The 21,137-nt window shown below is 40.0% G+C and overlaps 1 protein-coding gene across 3 annotated transcripts; it reads right to left on the minus strand.

Annotated features, from left to right (window-relative positions):
- Positions 1-1,609: 1,609 nt before the first annotated feature.
- LOC126259665 (protein mono-ADP-ribosyltransferase PARP11-like) lies at positions 1,610-19,775 on the minus strand. Of its 3 annotated transcripts, none has more exons than XM_049956602.1 (2): positions 19,624-19,775; positions 1,610-2,831 (listed from the first exon to the last, which is right to left on the minus strand). In XM_049956602.1, the coding sequence occupies exon 2, from the start codon at positions 2,827-2,829 to the stop codon at positions 1,744-1,746; it is 1,086 nt and encodes a 361-aa protein (XP_049812559.1). In that variant the 5' UTR covers positions 2,830-2,831; positions 19,624-19,775; the 3' UTR covers positions 1,610-1,743. The 3 variants fall into 3 exon arrangements, with proteins under 3 accessions (XP_049812559.1, XP_049812560.1, XP_049812561.1); XM_049956603.1 differs by having other exon boundaries at positions 19,595-19,769; XM_049956604.1 differs by lacking the exon at positions 19,624-19,775 and adding an exon at positions 4,322-4,545.
- Between the last annotated feature and the right edge of the window lie 1,362 nt (positions 19,776-21,137).

The following is a 21,137-nucleotide window of genomic DNA, read 5'->3' on the forward strand; positions in this document are numbered from 1 at the left end:
TTTCGACCACTCCAAATAGTTGCGTCACCCCCATCCCATTCTCTGCAATCCACCAGTGTCTACACAACCCCTGTAACTGGCAAAACATATATCATCAAAGGTCGAGTCACCTTTGAAATGGCACATTTCGTATACCAGCTGTTACACAAACAATGTCCTGTTTTCTACACCAGTATATTTCCCCAAGTAATCACTTACGATGAATGGTCATAGACAGAGGATGTATACTAGCAACACACAATATCTTGTTGTGGAGCAGACTCTATGATAGTCATGACTTCAGTCCCTGTTTTACCATATGTGCCAACAGAACTTTCCCTCCTGAAACCAGTTTCTCAGAACTCTGCGAGTTGGAACTGGCTTTACAATATGTACTTGGTTCTCACCACCAACCTGGCTTACATACATGTAAATTTCAGTGGTCACAGCATTTCTTTTCAATAATTATTCCTTTTTTCTTCCCCTTTAACGTTTTTATTTTCAGACCTGTATTTTTTCCCTGTCTCTTCCCTCCGCCTCTTGCTGCCACTTCTGCCTACCACAGAATGCACTTAGATTTCTGTAATTATTGTGGTGTATAGTCCAGTGATTGCCACACCAAGAAGTCGCAGCGGTGGCGCCACCGGAGAAGTGATATGCACAGTGCCACAGCAGAGCAGGCACTTACAAGTCAGCCTGACTTTTGAGAAGACTGCCTTCTACTGTGTACTTAATGCCACATCGTCTGCTTCTAATGGCTCCACAACAGCCCATCTCCAGTGGAAATTCTAATGGGGCAAGAACTGTTTACTATCCAGCCTTAGCTTGTGGAATAGTAGTTGACCTTCAGGATCTGTTACCTGAGTCGATTTTCATGAAGTTGAGTGTTCGTCAATAAATGTTCGTGTTCTTGTCACTAATCATAATCAGTGTTCCAGGGTTCTCCTTTTTCTCTTCTCATAATCTTTCCCTCAGTACACTATAAATAGTTAAGGCTGGCGACGAATAAGATCTCCTTCTGTGGTTGTATCAAAAGTATAATACAACAACCCTTCCCATTTCCTAACCCCAGTAGTCCTTTTTCCTCATCTCTATGTCTTTCTATTCAGTACTTCTGCCAGAAAAAGGAGCCACTGGCTCTGAAAGCTTGCAATATTTCTACACCTTTCTATGAGTTTTTTCTTGCTGCTGTTTGGTGAGTAGATTTTTATCCATCCTACTATATTGATTTGAATAGTGTGCTATGAATTGATAGAACCCCTTAAAATCACTACCAACAGGCTACACACAAAGTGTGAAGTTAAAATGTCTGTGTAATTTCTAATTTGTTTGGACAGCAGAACAGCACAGCAATAAAATTTTTCAACTATAAGAATCTGTTAAAGTTGTTTCCGGTACAGTTTTGTAGTCTCTATACCAATAGAATTTCTTCTCGGATCAATAAATATCAAAGTCTGCTGCAAGTATTTTCACATATGGAAATTAAATGAGATTCTTCTGACACCACCTACATCAGAAACAAAATAAAGTGTGAAAGGAGCACAATGAGTTACAAGCAGCTGTCACAAACTTGTGGTATGTGGCAGAAAAACGGCAGTCATTATTGCAAAGGGTTGCATCTAGAAGTTAGGCTGTTTTATTTAAAATACATTTGGAGTTTACGTCAAAACATTCTGTAAACACACTACATTTTTTATAAAATCTGTTAATGCACGTTAACTCATCTTAAAAATACAGCTCCTGGGGAAAATTGCAAGTTTTGCATTACAGTCTTAATTGTCCCTGTTCCTTCTTCTCATATTGTCCTGTGTAATACACAATATATGCAGGATAGAACTCATTATCAGAGTATTTTACAATAACATGGCGATTTTCTTTAGTAGTAGTGTCATATCTAAGGCACTGCCTATAAGCAAATAGAGGTGGTATTTTCATACTCTTGTGACCTACAGTTTCATGTGCAATTAGAACCTTTGATACAAACATGAGTCTCTGAGAGCTATGTTTATCTGAATAATGACTGGCATAACAAGAAATAGGTGTAAATGAAACACCTTTCCCAAAAGTGTTGCCTGCTGATCTGCCATGATTCCTCCAGTCAAAATTATTTCTGCAAATTTTATCTTTGTTTTCTTCTTTGGTACCATGAAATAAATACTCCTCAGCAACATAACCATATCTTGATTCCATTTCTTGTTTCTTGAGTAAGTAACATCCCAACAAGTATGGATTCTGAACCCTGTAAATTTTCTCAACCATGAATTGCTTTTGTGTGGTCTTTTTGAATAACCTCAGTATTTCTTCATATTCAGTAGTGTCAGAAAGCAACAAACACAGCTCAAATTCTGAGCTGGCATTCATATGGTCCCACTCAACAGTTAATTGTAAGACAGATTTGTGCAATGTAGACTCCACAGTCTTGACTAGAGAATAACTTGAGTGACTGCGATTAATAATGCGCTGTGAACTTGCCAGTCTAGAATAGTTCCTAGAAGGTGGTGCATGATAGGAATTCCAGTTATGTGCTCGTAAAGAAGAAGATGATACAGTTGTGTTATTGGTGCCAGTTACAAATGGTTGAAACCTGTTGTATGCCTCAAAGTATGGTTTTGGTCTATTATGGCTGACTTGTTCCTGATTTCTCCATTGTGATCTCGTCAGTCTGTTTGTGGAAGTTGGTGATTGGTAGATATTGCTGATGTGTGCTTGTAAATAGGAAGGTGACACAATTGTGTTGTTGTTACTGGCCACATGTGGTTGAAAGCTGCTGGTGGCCCCATCGTTTGTTTGTGGTCTATGAGGTCCGATGAGTTCCTCCCTGCTGGAGTCATGGCTGAAACAACAGCCCATTTCTGAAACACATAGTTGATTAGTCTAAAACACTGATAATAAAATGTCAGTAACATCTGTTTCCATATATTAGACACAAGAACTACATGTTCTCTGCCAAAAAGAAAATGCTGCTATACTTATATTTTTCTTTCAAACTTAACTACTTGTGTTCTAGAAGCACACATATATTTGATCAAGCACATTCCCTCACTTGTACTACAAAGTGTCGCTCATATAGGGATTTTGAGGATAAGATTAGAATAATTACTGCATGCACAGAGGCATTCAAACAATCATTTTTCCTGTGCTCTGCACATGAGTGAAACAGGAAAACTCTAATAACAGGTACAGTGGGACATATCCTCTGCCATGCCCCTCATGGTGGTTTGCAGAGTATAGATGTAGATGTAGAGGTACAGCTTTTGTTAGTCGTAAGCTCATTGCTTCCTGGTTCTTTGGGTATTAAATTTACAGTAGTATAATTTTGTGCATAATCTTACTAAACATTAGTAATAGAAGGTATAAATTACTTCCTTCAGTTACACCCTTCCCACTTAAAGTTATAATATGAACGTTATTATCATATAGTCAAAATCAGCTACAATGTCACTGAAGGGACCAGCAGGTCACAAACTGGATTTTTGCTTTGTTTTTAGATAAAAATTTCATATCCGTGAATTTTAGGCTCTCACAGAGTTAAAAGTTCAAAAAGTAGCAAAAATCCAGTACATGTGGAGAGGGACCAAAGAGGAATTTTCCATATGTTTACTCAGCATCTACAGCAGTAATGTGCCAGCAAAATGTAAAAACGATTAATAGGTGAAGGAAGAAGAAGCAGCAATGAAAACTGTTCAGTAATGTTGTACTGGGTCTTGGATAATGAATGACATAAAATGTTTGAGCATGTTTAAAACTAATTGTAAGGGCTGTATAGCATAATAGTCATGAATGACACAACTTTGTTCGAGTTACTGTATTACAGCAATTACTCAACAGAACCAAAATGGAAAGACAGTATTCTATGGAGAAATTGCACAAAGGCCTACACTGTCTCTTGCATTTCTCTTTGAAATGTTGTACAGATATGATGTACTGTACCTAACACATTGAAAATGTCCAACACACGTAACCATAAAACATCAATAATTAACACACTATTATTCCACTTCAGTACTTTGAAAAAGTGACAAATATTGGAATTTAATTTTCTAGTTCTCTGCAATCGCAGCCCAGAGAGTGTTGTTTAGATTTTTAAGCAGTTGCTTTAACTTCAAAATGTAATATAGTAACATATACTACAGTATATTGTCCTACTTCAGATAATCAGTTATCTTTGTTTACTTTTTGCGTGTAAGAAGTGCGTACGCATTTTGCATTTGACAGTGCATTCTTATTGTAATTTGTATTAAATTCTTTAAACCCTTTTTAAAGTTTTCTCTGCACTGAGAGCTGGATTAAGTGACGCCACAGCAAACTACAGGTCTTTTTTATTTTCGTATTCGTCAGTTACCTGTGACTTCGGGTGTCAGCTACAATTTCTCTTCTTCACTGTCGCATACATGGTAAGACTGTTGTCTACCAGTAACTGAGCCAAGTCCTCAACAGGGTGTTTGGAAATTCCAGTTACAAACTTCTACGACTTGTAGAGGAAAGTGAGTAGTAGGTAATATTTTGAAGAGGAATCCATGTCCAGAAACATATCATTTCCATTCTAAGACAGTTTCAATTCAGACGTTTAACTCATCCACTTCTGCTTGAGGAAATGATTGAAACATGATGCAATACAATTGTTAGCTAAAATTCGAAAGCAAACATAGCGAAACATGCATTTATCATGAAGCACATTTTTTTTGTATTAGCACATACAATTTCATGTTTACATTATTCCAAAACATAAAAGAACCCAGTATATTGTACATACAGAATAGCACAGATGCATTACAGCAGCGGTTTAATCCAGTGACCACCAACGTTGTTGCAGTCATTGTACCTATGATGTATGTTCTGGTTCACAGTCTTCATCCGAACTGATGTGTCTTCAGTTTCAGGTGCAGCGTGTGGCTGGAACTGGAGCTAGCAGATCTTCCTCTGTCTCTACAGGAGTCTCGTAAATTAAACTTTGCATATGACTCCACAAGAAACAGTCCATGGGAGTTAAATCTGGCAATCATGGTGCCCGAATGGCTGGACTACCTGAGCCCATCCATGTTTCACCATATCATCTGTTGAGGTGTCTCCATACTTCACGTGAGAAGTGAAGAGGCGCACCATTATACTGTAACCACATTTCCAGATGGACATGCAGTGACACAGCTTCCAACAACAAGTTCAATATGATTTGCAGGAAGATCAAGTTTTCAGGACTAGTTAGCTTGAATGGAAGGACATATGGCCCGATCACATGACCGTCCGGAATACCTGGCCACATGTTAATACCAAACCACTGCTGTCGTCTGCCCAGACATGACTGTTTTGCAAATTCAGAACATAGTCCCTAGTGAGCTTACATTCATCCGTGAACAGAACTTGATGTGGAAGCAGGGTTGTGTCGACACAGCAGTACAGGAACCACACGTAGCAGGCAATGCATTATGGAAAATCAGCTGGACCCATAGTGTGTAACCTTCGTAAGTAATATTGATGCAATTGTTGCCAAAGCAGAACGTCCAAGACGATACTGTGACTAAAACCCATGGCACATTCAGTTGTTTGAGTACACACTGACAGATTCTCTGTGTTACTTGGGCAAAAAGTTTATGCAATGATGTGTGTCCTATATTGCGGAAAATATTCGTGATACAGGTGACTAGTAGCTCTTCTGTTACACACATACAGTACAACTTGTACTGAATCACATTTAGTATATTGGCGATGCACAGGCACTGAGTTGGTCTCACAGCAAAGCAGACGTTAAGTAACATCAGGTGAGTGCCTGAAGTAGTAAACCTCATTCTGTTTACCAGATTGCACAACAGGACAAGCAAGGCAGAATTTTCTCTTTCCCTCAGCAGACGTGGATGCATTACCCATCTGAATTCAAAATATTATGTAGTCACGACCCTCTACAAGTCTTACAAGTTTGTAAAGGAAATATCCGAACACCTTGTATTTCACAGGTTCACAAAGTTGGGCAAAGTTCTTGCACTAGTTCCGCCAGGGGAATGTCATCCTGATCTTCATCACCAGAACCACAAGTTGCTGCTGAAAGCTTCTTCACCACCCCTAACTGAGGGATGGTGAACAAAGATCTCTGAATCCTGAATGTTTAAAACAATTGGCAATTGTGTTTTGAGTGACGTTTTCCCACGCTTCTGATATTATTGAAATGGCATCAAGAACATTAGAAATTGTTTTTTTTTACCTTCTTCAATTTTTTGTAACACGTTCAGCACTTGAAGTTTCCTGTACATTTTCAGAGATTTTATAAGTACCTGGTTCATAAGTTGAAGAAATGAAGTTATGTTTGGAGGTAAAAACGTAAGCTTTATGCACTATAGGTTGTCGACTACTGTATGGTCATTTAGGAACCAAGAGAATAATTTTTATTTTCTTTGATTTTGGGAAGGAAGGAAGATTGGATTTGTCCCGTCGACATCGAGCTCATTAGAGACGAAGCACAAGTTCGGTTGGTGTCAAGGATGGGGCGGAAGTCGGCCATGCCTTTCAAAGGAACCATCCTGGCATTTCTCTGGAGCAGTTTAGGGAAACCGCGGAAAACCTAAATCTGGATGAGCGGCGCGGGTTTGAACAGTCGTCTTCCCGAATGCGGGTCCAGTGTACTAACCACTGCGCCACCTCGCTCAGTTTTGATTGCAGCTGAGTCTGAGTTACGCAACCACGTCTCAAAAATGACAGACGGCATGTAAGATTTTGCATTGTTTCCATAAACTGCAGGCAGGGAGTGAATGTTTTTAAGACATGTAGGTTTCCTCGATTTTCCAGTCACCAAACTTTTTCTTCACATGATCCTGTCATGTTTGCCGCAACTTAACTGTGATTCACGTCATAGACATTTTCCCACCCGAGCACTGTTCATCTTTAAATTTCAGTGTGACTTGCTGGAAAACAAGTCAGTTTCGTCTGCACGGAATATGTCATCTGACTTGTAACCTTCACGCGATACAGGCCACTTCTTACAATTAGATGCCAACTCGTCTGTTACATCATCAAGTACACCGACAGCGTCGACATAAATTTGTAGACGTGCAAATTCACTGGCTTTCGCTTGAATGAATGGTCCATCAATCGGCGCATTATGTAATCTTTGCCACTTTAAACATATTTGTAAAGTTCTTTGTTTTCAGATGATCTCGCCTGCTTGATTTTTAAATAACTGTGTTCAAAAAGAGACTATTTTCGCTCTGTCCTTCCAAGTGTGAGACATCCATTTCCTTCGCGATGCTGACGTTTGTTTTCACATTTTTTAATCGTCATAATAAGTGTGGCTTTTCTTCAATATTAAATACTTCCCTCTTTTTGCGACATCTTTAAAGCGATGCTTGCACTAACTGTCTAACAGACATACTGATTTGAAACCAACACTGTTGTTAATAATCCCCAAATACGTAACAAACAAAAATGAACATTAGCCGTTACAGCCGATATATTTCTCAGAAAATGTAAGAAAAATACGCCGTTTTACGCACTGAAGCGCCAAAGAAACTTGTATAGCCATGTGTATTCAAATACAGAGAGATCGGTGGACACCGCATCTCTGAGGTACCGATGGAGGGGGATTTTTCCGTACGATCGTTTCACGACGAGTGCATCGTAAATATCAGGAATCTGGTGAAACATCAAATCTCTGACATCACTGCGGTTAAAAAAAGATCCTTCAAGAACGAGACCAACGACGACCGACGAGAACGTGACAGAAGTGCAACCCTTCCGCAATTTGCTGCAGATTTCAATGCTAGGCCATCAACAAGTATCAGCGTGCGAACCATTCAACAAAAAGTCAACGATATGGGCCTTTGGAGCCGAAGGCCCACTCGTGGGCCCTTAATGTCTACATAACACAAAGCTTTACGTCTCGCCTGGACCCGTCAGCACCGCCAGTGGACTGTTAATGACTGGAAACATGTTGCCTGATCGGACGAATCTCGTTTCAAATTGAATCGACTGGATGCCGCGCGGGATTAGCCGAGTGGTCTGGCGCTGCAGTCATGGACTGTGCGGCTGGTTCCGGCGGAGGTTCGAGTCCTCCCTAGGGCATGGGTGTGTGTGTTTGTTCTTAGGATATTTTAGGTTAAATAGTGTGTAAGCTTAGGGACTGATGATCTTAGCAGTTAAGTCCCATAAGATTTCAAACACATATTTTTTTTTTTCGTCTGGATGAAAGTGTACTGGTAAGGAGACATCCTCATGAATCCATGGACCTTGCATGTCGGAAGGGGACTGTTCAAGCTGGTGGAGGCTCTCTAATGGTGTGGGGCACGTGTACTTGGAGTGATATAGGACCTGTGAGACGTCTAGGTACGATTCTGACAGGTGACACGAATGTAAGCATACTGTCTGATCACCTGTATCCATTCATGTCCATTGTGCTTTCTGTTGTACTTGGGCTATTCCAGCAGGGCAATGCGACACCCCACACGTCCAGAATTGCGACACAGTGACTCCAGGAACGCTCTTCTGAGTTTAAACGCTTCCACTGGCCATCAAACTCCCCAGACATGAACATTATTGAGCATATCTCGGTTGCCTTGCAATTTGCTATTCAGAAGAGTCCTCCACCTCCTCGTACTCTTACGGATTTATGGACAGCCCTGCCCGATTCATGATGTCAATTCCCTCCAGCTCTATTGCAGACATTAGTCGAGTCCATGCCAGGTCGTGTTGCGGCACTTCTGCATGCTGGGGTTGGGGGGGCTACACGACATTAGGCAGGTGTACCAGTTTCCAGTTCCAGTTTCTTAGTTTCTTTGGCTCATCAGTGTATTATAAGTCTTAATAAGCGATGGCGTACTAGGCCCTTTTTTAAAATATATCGTTTTAACAGGATTTAGACGGGACCGTTAAATTTTGCTGTTTTAGACAATACCAGTACCTAATTAAAAGCGATGTCGCCATAAACCGTATACACCGTATTTCTATGAACTTATATGTCTGGTACAAAGGAAAGTACAAATGTACAGTTATAAAAAAATTGTAGTGAGCAATAAAAATTTGGGAGTAGAGTAAGGTCTGATTCCAGCCGTCTGCTTTGAGCAATGGTGTCAATACGAGTAAAGGCGATCTCAGTTACCATGACAATCACAGATAACATTTAATAACAAGCCGATTACATACTTGGAGACGAAGATTACAATATGTACCTCTACGGTCGAAAAGAAACACAATAAACACACGAAATATTGCAAACGGCTAATAAAATCATGGATGTAAAAAAAAATAGAGATGGAGCCATGAACTTACGCTGTACGTTATTTTGAAGCCAGAGTGGGCGTGTCCTGCTGCCATCTTCAATAGCACAAAACATTAGCAGACTACCATTTACAAATGCTTCTTATTCATTAACTCTATCGTCAGTACGCAACAACTGTTTTAAATACTAAAAATTACAGTGCATACGTTAATAACATAGTGTCAGGAAGACAATATCGAGGGTTTTTCTGTTCTTTCACGAGTATTTGATCTAGTAATACGACACATGTGGCCTTGTTAAAGTAACTTGTTTTTTGTTGTTATACAGGGTAAGAATAATTAAGAGTTAAACTTTCAAACCGCTATAGAAGTAACACCACTTGTCAGAATGACGTCAAATTGCAACGGAATGTTATAGGAGAAGGGGGAAAACGTATGCAGAAGAAAAATATATAGTTACAAAATGTAGCAATAGATGGCGCTGCAAGCATCACAATTTAATTTTGGTCGACTACAAATGGCAAATGAATCATACAACAATGCCTAACGTGTGCATCTGACGTTAAACAAACTATACTACTCAGTGTGCATGGGTGTATAGATGTGATACTGTTAGCTACATAAATCCATCCACCACGGCAAGGTCACGTCACATCAGATGGGAAAATCGGTTTTCAACTGTCCGGGGGCCAAAAACAGCATAAAAAACATTACTCACATTGGTTTTTAATTGGCCCGAGGCCAAAAACAGCATAAAAATCATCAATCACATGGGTTTTTAAGTGTCCTTAGGCCAAAAACCGCATAAAAAGCATCAATCAAAATCAAATAGGATTATTAACTTCCGTGTGACTGGCGCAAAACATGTTCAGTATGATGTATACCGTTTTCTGCAAGTTGAAAACGCGAAGCAGCATGTTCCACAACTGATCAAAGTGTTTCCGGGGTCACGATCAGAATCTGTTGCGCAATGCATGCCTTCAGTGCAACCAAGTTTGCGATCTGAACACTGAACACAACATGTTTCAGTTATCCCCACAGCCAGAAGTCACACGGATGTAGATCAGGTGGTTGGTACGGCCAGGCTGTAGGTAAAATGACTGCTGATAATTCTAGCATTTCCGAAATGGCGCTTCAGTATCTGCTTAACTGGATTTTCAATTTGCAGATGTGCGCCATCTTGCATAAAAATTATCCCATCCACACATCCACGCTGCTGGAAATGGAAATGAGCGAATGGCATCGTTGGCCAGGAGGCCCCATTCGGGGAAGTTGGAGAGCTGGAATGACGTGGTTGTGCAAAAGACACTCATAGCGCTTACGAGTGACGGTACAGGTAACAGGACTGGTAGCACCTGTCTCTCAGAAAAATATGGCCCTATGATAAATGATGCCGTAAATCCGCACCACACAGTGACCTTTTCAGGGTGAAGTGATACTGGTTGATTTGCGTGTGGATTTTCTGTTGCCCATATTCGACAATTCTGTGTATTGGCAAATCCTGTCTGGTGTCCACAAAATCTTCCACTGCCAATCATTGTCCACTTCCATGTGAGCAAGAAATTCTGAAGCATATGTCTCTCATGCTGGCAGGTCAACAGGAAGCAACTCGTGCACATGGGTAATTTTGAATGGATAGCAAAGAAGAATGTTTCATAGGATTTTACACACCATTCTCATGGGTATATCCAATGTTCGGGCAATTCTCCGTGTACTACACGTTTGCACACCACCACTCGTCTCATCCTGCATTACTGTAGCCACTGCTTCCACTGACGTCGAATCAATTCGTTTCCTCCCTCTACCAGGCTGCAAACCGGAAGAACCCTTTTTTTCGAATTTCCGAATCATTTTCTCCAGACGCATCGGACCAACGTCTTTTTTCAAACCCTTCAGTGTCTGAAACTTTTGCAGAGCGACATGTGCACGTCATCATTCTTGTAATACAGCTTTACAAGCAGAGCGCGATGCTGCATTGAGACAGTCATGGCGAACGTCGCAGACGCGAAAGGAGGAAAAGCTGTGTACCTGGCATGTTTATACCAAACCATATCTATTGATCAATTTTCAAACTATTTTTTTATTCTGCCACGCGTTTTCCTCCTTCTCCGATAATATTCAATTGCAATTTGACATCATTCTGACCAGTGGTGTTATTTCTACAGCGTTTTGAAAGTTTAACTTTAATTATACGCCTAAGCACACTGTATATCAAATACCCAAGAAGAGAAGGAGTTGATATGAAAAGCATGCTTTCGTAATCCGTTTAATTCCCCTTTGTTATATTTGTATCGATAGCAAATGGTGCTGGAACTCCGAAACCAATGCTTGTTTGCTTACTAGTACTGCTTCTTGTTCGTTACATTTTCATCTTTTAACTAGTATGCACAATATTTTTAGTGTTCACGTTTGCAAAAAACTTACCTACACTTTTCTTTACAAGTCCATATACTGTGTGCAATGAGGAAAGAAGCAAGGCATGTTATCGTGTCTTGTGCATGTCAAAGAAGTGAACCATTATTGAAACGTCTAAGAAACACAATTGCATAGTGGTATGCCTCCTTGCAGAATAGCGTTCTTGTTTTACTAGATTGTCAGTGCATTAGTTTCACTGTAGTTCACACATCTTTGCGCTTTGAAATCTTAATTGTGATGCCTCATTCAGTGTGTGACTAATAACAGCTATTTACAGAGTCAAGAAAGATATAATTTTTTAAACATGTTCCAGCACTGACCAATACTATTAATAGTATTAAGGGAATGGTCTCAGACTGTTGGATCCCTTAAAACGAACATTTTGCTTTAGCTATAAGAAAGTCATTTTTTAGTAATTATAGCCTAACCAGAGTAACATATGGGCCTGCCTTTCCAACAGTAGCCTATTTCCTTCTCTTCCTGGAATATTCCTCAACAGCAACTGTCAGTTTTTCAGGAATAACCAAACATATCACAATTGGAATGTACTTCTAGTACTTTCATCATCTGTTTTATCCAGGTATCATTTGCACGATGATGTGGAACGAGTCATTTTATATTAGCATCTTAAATATGCCTCCATGTTGATCATTTATTAGTTTTTGTTTTTTAATTAAAGGCAGACAGACATTGGTCAGTAATTCCTACCCACTACTAATTACGCATTACAGTAATAGATAGTCTTCTGCGGAATAGTAGGCGTTGTAAAAGAGAAACATTTTCAGTTTAGTTTGATAACTAAAGAGCAAATAGAAAAGTAAAAGTTATGTTGCAAACAATACTGATTTGTTTCGGCTCAATTACACTAAAAAACGTCATTAACAAAAAATTAACGTGGAAAATGATTGTAAAATAATATTAATTGAAAATAAATGAATAACATTTTCAAACTAGATAATGAATACTGAAATAAATTTTAGTAGTGCAAAACACCCAAAATCTTAATGAAACAAATGAATATAAAATTTACCAGATGCAGTTGAGAAAATGAATAAATTGTAATACTGTACCATACTTTTTTTGTTCAACGTAAAATATACAAAAATGAGGGCTGAAAAAGCACATAACACTACAAATAATATCATCATTATATATGAAACGAATGAGAATAAAGGACAAAGTTGCAGTTTCGTTGTTATTTTACAATTCCTGAAATAGGTTATTCGCCATCTTCTGAAATTCTCAGACGTTTTGCTCTGTGCTATGAAACAATTTAATTTCTGAAACTTTCCAGACAGAATATCTAAAGGGGTTGTTTTGGTCCTTTTTAAACCTTCTTTGCTGCATATTAAACCGGAAAAAATTTGTGCATAAACTCTTTTCGATTACTAGTCTTGATATTTCCTAGAGTGCTAAACAACCTTTCAGTTAAACCATTCGAAAAAGGCAAAGCAAAATAATATGGTAACAGTTTCATGACGTTTTCATGTTTCTTTTTGCCACTTGCGTCTTTAATTTCAAGTACCTGACTCTAAAACTTATAAACATGGGTGAAAGTGTCCAAATTTTCTAGGCATAAGCTTCTCTACTCTTTATCCAAATCCTTGAAATTGACCTCTTGGTCCGTCAATCTGTTCTTAAACGCTATGGTGACTAAGATTCTGGGACACTATCAGACACATTTTTTGGCTTTAAAAAAGCCGAACTATGAGAAGCATTATCGACATCTTCTCTCTCCCTCTTTCTCTCTCTCTCTCTCTCTCTCTCTCTCTCTCTCTCTCTCTCTCTCACACACACACACACACACACACACACACACACACACACACATTTATATATATCAACCATACCTGACAAACACCTTCTATGTAATGACGAAGCACACGACCAAGCCACAAATGCAGATGTCTAACAACATACCCAATTGAAAACAAGAATTTACATACACATCGACATTCACAAATTGAAAAAACAAAGGACAGAAAGGAAATATAGCAACACATGCAAACCAAGGAAACATCTTCATCCAGAAAGAAACTTTGTATTACTTTTTTAAAACAAAAATACAGAGATAGAGAGAGACAAAAAAATCCTATGAAACCCATCCCAAAGCCACGAAACGAGATAATGAGTGAGAAAAAAGAAAAATAAAAAACTCACTAAAATGCGAACGAAGTCTCAAAACAAGCCATACTTGAGACTACGAAAGAAGCAAACACAATTCAAAAGATAAAATTATATGAAAAACGACAAACAAACTACAATCTCAAGAGTGAACTACCTTAAAACGAAAGCTTACAAGTATAAAAGGAAAACCACTTTGCTGACATACTACTACAAATAATTAGACACAATTTCCACAAACGAAATTACAAACATAAACATCCACTAGAAGAGTACACGTCCACGCTTGCTTCAGGAGGCCAGCTTGAAATACACCGAGTATACACGACTCCACACAACATAACACAAAACGTCTCAATTCAAAAGAAACAAGTGGAATCGCATCTTACGGTAGACTTACATAGCTCAAACGAAGACAATGATACTAAGCACAGAGCCACGAAAGAATGACATTCACGAAATAACCAAAAAAAAAAAAAAAATCCTTCACAATGAACCGAAACAAAATGTACAAAAAAACCACCATTGGAGTCTCAACATACACTGAACCTAGGTAGCTCAAATGAAGACAGTGATGCCAACACACACCCACAAAGAAACCACACAATGGAAAACAAGTTACAGAGATTCCTCGTGTATTAGCAACCAAGGAAAAATATAAAAGAAAAAAAATCAATATTGCACTTGACCTACCATGATACAACAAACGCAGGGATATTAGACACAATCCCAAAGTACGACATACACACATCAAGAAAGTTTTGCACCACCTCGTTTTCGAGAGTTCCGGAACCTGTACAGAAAATTGGAACAGAGATCAACATAAACATCATTTCCGCCCTTTTTATTGCTTATGAAAACCACACCTTCAGAGGTGGTGGTCCAGATTGGTGCACACACCGGTACCTCTAATACCCAGTAGCACGTCCTCTTGCATTGTTGCATGCCTGTATTCGTCGTGGCATACTATCCACAAGTTCATCAAGGCACTGTAGGTCCAGACTGTCCCACTCCTCAATGGCGATTCGGCGTAGATCCCTCAGTGTGGTTGGTGGGTCACGTCATCCATACATAGCCCTTTCTCAATCTATCCCAGGCATGTACGATAGGGTTCATGTCTGGAGAACATGGTGTCCACTTTAGTTGAGCGATGTCGTTATCCTGAAGGAAGTAAATCACAAGATGTGCACGATGGGAGCGCGAATTGTCGTCCATGGAGACAAATGCATCGCCAATATGTTGCCGATATGGTTGCACTAGTGGTCGGAGGATGGCATTCACGTATCGTACAACCGTTACGGCGCCTTCAATGACCTCCAGCGGCATATGTCGGCCCCACATAATGCCACCCCAAAACAGCAGGGAAATTCCACCTTGCTGCACTTGCTGGACAGTGTGTCTAAGGCGTTCAGCCTGACAGGGGTGCCTCCAAACACGTCTCCGACGATTGTCTGGTTGAGGGTGAAGGCATATGCGACACTCAACGGTGAAGACAACGTGATGCCAATCCTGAGTGGGTCCATCTGTAACGCGCTGCATGGTGTTGTGGTTGCAAAGATGGACTCGTCTGGACCGAAGTTGCGCATCATGCAGCCTATTGTGCACAGTTTGAGTCGTAACATCGTGGCGTTGCTGTCAGGGTTCCTCCGACCTATAATCCATAGGTAGCGGTCATCCACTGCAGTCGTAGCCCTTGGGCGGCTTGAGCTAGGTATGTCATCGACAGTTCCTGTCTCTCTGTATCTCCTCCATGTCCGAACAACATCGCTTTGGTTCACTCCGAGACGACTGGACACTTCTCTTGTTGAGAGCCCTTCCTGGCACAAATTAACAATGTGGATGCCATCGAACCGCGGTATTGACTGTCTAGGCATGGTTGAACTACAGACAACACGAGCCGTGTACCTCCTTCCTAGTGGAATGACTGGAACTGATCGGTTATCGGACCCCCTCCGTCCAATAGGCGCTGCTCATGCATGGTTTTTTACATCTTTGGGCGGGTTTAATGTTATCTCTGAACATTCAAAGGGACTGTGTCTGTGATACAATATCCACAGTCAACGTCTATCTTCACGATTTCTGGGAACTGGGGTGATGCAAAAATTTTTTTGATGTGTGTATTGAAAAGTAAGACACATGAATTTATCCATAAAAAAACACTTGGAATCAAATTCTTCGCTTGACTTATATTGCTGAGACGGAGACAGGGATAAACACATTTTTTTTCCAAAGGAAAATAAAACGAATCCACAAAAAAAAAAAACACACACAAATGCAATATAAGTGTATGCTAAACCTGAATACGTTAAAGGACGACAACGATACGGGTACCTCACTCAAACTCCTCCTCCCGACCCCCCCCCCTCCCCCCCCACAAGAAAAGATGAAAAGGATAACTGCAGAAACGAGAAAAAAGTTTCACAAGAGAAATAGAATTCTTCGAGTTACGTTGAGTCAGGCAAGCCAGCACATGGAATCACAGCATCGCACAATTGGAATCTAAATCTTCGCAACGAAGACAGTTATCCAGAACTCCCCCTCCCCCCCCCCCCCAACACACACACACACACAAACTGGCGGCTTATTAAAATTTAAAAAAAAGTAATTCTCCCACAATAAAACTACAAAATACAGAAGATATTGGAATCCCAGCATATTCTGATCCTATGTAATTCAAATGAAGACAACGATACCAGACATCCCCACCGCCAAGAAATCACATAATCGAAAAACATCCCACACACATTCTTTAAGAATGCACTAAACAAAAAACCCTCAATAAATGCCCAAATGGGATCTAATATTTCGAACAAATCTAATAATAACACACAGAAGCTCTTCCAAAATAAAGCAACATAAATTTTAAAAAAAGAAACTCTATGTAAGAGAAAAATTATGTGAACGAAAACCTCTAAAATATACAGAAAATCGCACTATAGCAATCGCATTCTTTGCCTGATGTATGTAGCTCAAAGAAAAACATACACACACACAGAAAAGAACGAATTCATCGAAAAAGACACACACAAATTCCTCCATAACAAAGACAAAGAAAATACATAAAAAATTGAAATCGCAATACAAATGAAAACTGACAAGTCAATAGGCATACAGCAAAAAAGTAACCAATAAACACGAAAGACTCAGTTGCACTTAACTAAATCATGACTGCAAAGCACTATCAGAAAGAAACGACTCCACTACAGAAGTGACCCACCGCTAACAACAATGCGACATGTAATAAAAATAATCGATTTCGTATATGCAATAGTTCAACAACGTCACATTTTAAGATAAAGGAAATTATTGGGAAAAAAAAACAAAATTGTCATTAGAATTGAAACTCACTTCACTTACGAGCATATGAGCGATGCACGTATAATTGTAAGAAACAACATTACAATTACTAATCTTTTCATTCGATGCAATTTAACTTTCGCACTAAAGTTCCTACTTAACACTACGTTCAGAAATCGTATCCAGTTCATAAATAAATAGCTTGTCTTCCTTGACTTCGGCAGCTAAGCACCGGCGGAGTCGTTTTTCTCAGTCCTGACAGCAACGTTGAAAGGCTTCACCTTGTACAGCCTTCAACAACGTAGTCACATTCTTTCGAATGTTCTCCAGAGTCTCAAACTTTCATCCTCTCAAGACATTTTTCAATTTCGGGAAAAGAATAAAAGTCACAAGGCCTCAGATCAGCTGAATAGTGAGGCTGTGGAACAACAGGAATGCTTTTTGAGATCAAAAATTCCGTAATAAGTGGCCATGTGACATGGAACGTTGACGTGAGGCTCCATCGATTTGTCTGCAATATCTGGTGTCACTCGATTTTTACCCTTTTCCTGAGCTTTTCAAGGACATCTTTGTAAAACACTTGCAACAAATTCTTTATGCACGATTCCACCACTGTCAAAAAAGCAAATCAGCATTGTTTTGATTTGCTAATTCGAGGTTTTCCAGTCGAGGAGATGTCTCAGCGAGTCGCTCTTCAGTTTGCCGTTTTGTCTCGGGATCGTACTCAAAATCCCATGATTCATCACCTGTCATCACACGACTGAACCAATCGTGGTCATTGCAGTCCTCTCAATAAGATCAATGCACACGCTTCTTCGAGTGTCCTTCTGCTCAGCTGTAAGATTTATCGGCACCATTTTGGTACCCGTCTTTCGCATGTGCAAGACTTCAGTCAAAAAAATGGTTCAAATGGCTCTGAGCACTATGGGACTCAACATCTGAGGTCATCAGTCCCCTAGAACTCAGAACTACTTAAACCTAACTAAGGACACCACACACCTCCATGCCCGAGGCAGGATTCGAACCTGAGACCGTAGCGGTCTCGCGGTTCCAGACTGAAGCGTCTAGAACCGCTCGGCCACACCGGCCGGCTACTTCAGTCAAAATTTTATGTACAGTGAAACTGTGTAACAGGTCACCCGTCGTCCTTACTTGTTAACCGTTTGTCTGATCTCACAAGAGCAAGCACACAATCGACGTTTGGTCGCTTTTTTGAAGCTGAAGGTTTGCCTGAGTGACATTCATGTTCAATGTGCTCTCGACCTTCCAAAAACGATCTGTGCCAGCGAAAAAGAAATATTCCCCATAGGCCTTTTTTCAACTTTTCGAAGGTCGCACTCACGGATTCTCCAAGATCAACAGAAAACTTGATGGCATAAGGTTGCTCTAAATTCCTCTGTTGCGTTTTCATAGCACACAACAAAATCACAACTTCACTGATGGCGCTCTCGAATCCTGATGGCTGTACAGGGCTGGAACTCTGACTGAGCAACTGGAAGGGATGAACACGCCGGTCTACGAAAGAAGAAGAACACAGCGTTGCCAGATCACTTGCAGTGTTTTCAGTCTCATTACTTTTCTCACACACCTCGCATATATAGGCTACTTGTTTGTCTATCGACAATTTAAGGTATGCTCTCAGATTCCACCAAAAACACACCCACACAAACCACCACATAATTGGAGTAAATATCATATATCATAGTTTGCAAACGTCATAGATTACACGAGAAATCAATTCAAGCCCAGATACCATTTAATAACAGGTCGCTTACATCTTTCGCAACGTAAATTATTGACGGCTTACAGAATGCCATTGGTCAAAGCAGATGGGTGGAATCGGACCTTGCTATTGACCCAAAATTTTGTAGCGTGATGGTAGCCATTAAGTACATAACTATTCACACAGAAGATAAGAGCAGTACACTAAAGTGATATGAACAAAAACATTTTTGTGTTTAAACTTTTTCCGGTGTTTGTTATTTTATCATCTTTTTATTCGTCTTCCGAATGATTTTCTTACACATATGCACATTCTGATATTCGGAATAGCTACACTACGATATGTGACTATTCACACCCATTACTCAATAAAATTCCTGACAGGTGCAGGTAGAAATTTGGCAGTGATAAATCTAAAATTAAGGAAAATATGTGCAACAAAAGTTTTGTACAACTAATCTGTCGGACGAAATGTTTTTCAATGAAAATCCAGTACTGAACTGTAAATAAATTCAGTTGTGTAGTACAATCAGGGCCTGTTCAAGAACGTTTTCCACACAAGCGAGATGTTATTTGGCATCCTCCCGGTTCTAATTACGATACACCCTAAAAAAATTTTGCACTATCGTGTCTCTGGCGCCCCTCTCAGCTTGGAGAACCAAGCGACCGCTTGTGTCGCTCAAGTCTTAAACCGGCCCTGACTAAAATACTAAATTATGTTTGATTATTCTTATACGTAACAGTTATTTCATCACTGAGATGTAATTCTGTCGGTGAAATGCGTTTAGTGTGCCTAAATATTTTTTATTTGCATTGCGTAAGTGACATAATGATATTAAAGAGCTTAAGATACAGATACCGTGTTAAAAATACTGATTTGACGTCAACCTGCAGCTGCTGTAAAGATTCTTTCTTGCAACACCCAGTACTATTGTTGTACACAGGAAAAGAGACGATATATAAATCGTTCAGTTACTGTAAGTTAAGAACACGTTCATTCATTCACACTACTTCCATTTCACTAGTTTAAGTAAGTAGTCGTGTCTTCACATCTGTGTTAGATAACGCTCCTCCCCACGCCACAAGCGGAAGACAGAGATATGATAAAGCGGACTTCGTGCGATAATCTGCAACTGAGGAAATTTCGGAGTAAGCAGGCAGACACACAGTTTAAGTTACAAGTGAAACGCACAACACATATTTGCAATAAACGGATAAAAATACATGAACTAAACTAAATGCGCGATCTTACGAACAGCAGGTGTTCAGCACGATAGGCGACAAAGCCATGGTGCTTTTTTCAATTTAACAAATCGCTTCCACAGTTTTGTTCAACAGTTGGCTCGCGTAAATGGTTTCGTGTATGACTAGACACAGCGGCACCAATGTATACGTCACTTTTGTCGTTTTGTTGAGGCCAGATTAGTCTCTGAAATGAAAGTTTTGGCAGCTGCACGATTGGTGATGGAGTTAATGCTTGCCTGCACGAAATCGATACACACAACAAAAAAGTGAAGGACATATTTGGCTTCGTGATTGGATAAAAGAAAATCTCAGCTCGGGTGACAGCTACCTTACTAAGAGAAGACTGTGGAACCCCAGGAAGTTACTGCAGCCATCTGAGAATGTTACGAGAACAGTTCACATTTCTTCCTAGTAAAGTTGGTGTTGCGACGAGGAAGAAACATAATCCAAAGCCTCAAGCACTGTGGCCTGAAATAAAACTACACATAACTGTTTTTTGACAAGATGCAATTCACATTCGTCTCTACAGTAGAAGTTGTTGTTCCACAGCCAGACATTTTACTTGCTTCTGATATTCGTAATTCATTTGTGTATGTGTTTCTAATGGAATTAATTTTGTTCCTCAGTTCAGATGTCAACAATCCGTCCATGTTCATGTCGATTAGGACCGCATCAAATACAGCGACACGGGGCTGCTGGTTTTTATAGGGTACTAATGAAATCCAGTAAGCACCTTACCTTAGCATAAATGTACAAGATGCGAACAATTTCCTCCGTTCCCCACTTCATATTTATCTCCGTCGACGCACTACCGACACGACACCTAATCTCATACCATGTGCAACTACAATGACGGAAAAAAATCCGAACAACATGGGTTGTGGGATGCAAACGAAAGCTGGAAGATGTGTTTCTACATGTTTTTAAGATGATGTGTACCCCATTTTTGCGCTAGTCGCACAAGAGTGGCGTTAGTGGCGCCAGTAGGAGGCTGCAAATCAGGTTTTCTTTAAATACACGATGTAACGGTCGTGAGTATTAGTTACCTTTTGGACTGGACGTGGTAAGTTGATGCTAGTCATAAATGCCTTTAAGGCTACAGAGACGCCATTATCAACATTATCAACACCTCACCGATTTTGAACGTGGGCTTGTAA

Source organism: Schistocerca nitens, chromosome 5, assembly GCF_023898315.1.
Source record: "Schistocerca nitens isolate TAMUIC-IGC-003100 chromosome 5, iqSchNite1.1, whole genome shotgun sequence".
In the NCBI taxonomy this organism is placed as follows: Eukaryota; Metazoa; Arthropoda; class Insecta; order Orthoptera; family Acrididae; genus Schistocerca; species Schistocerca nitens.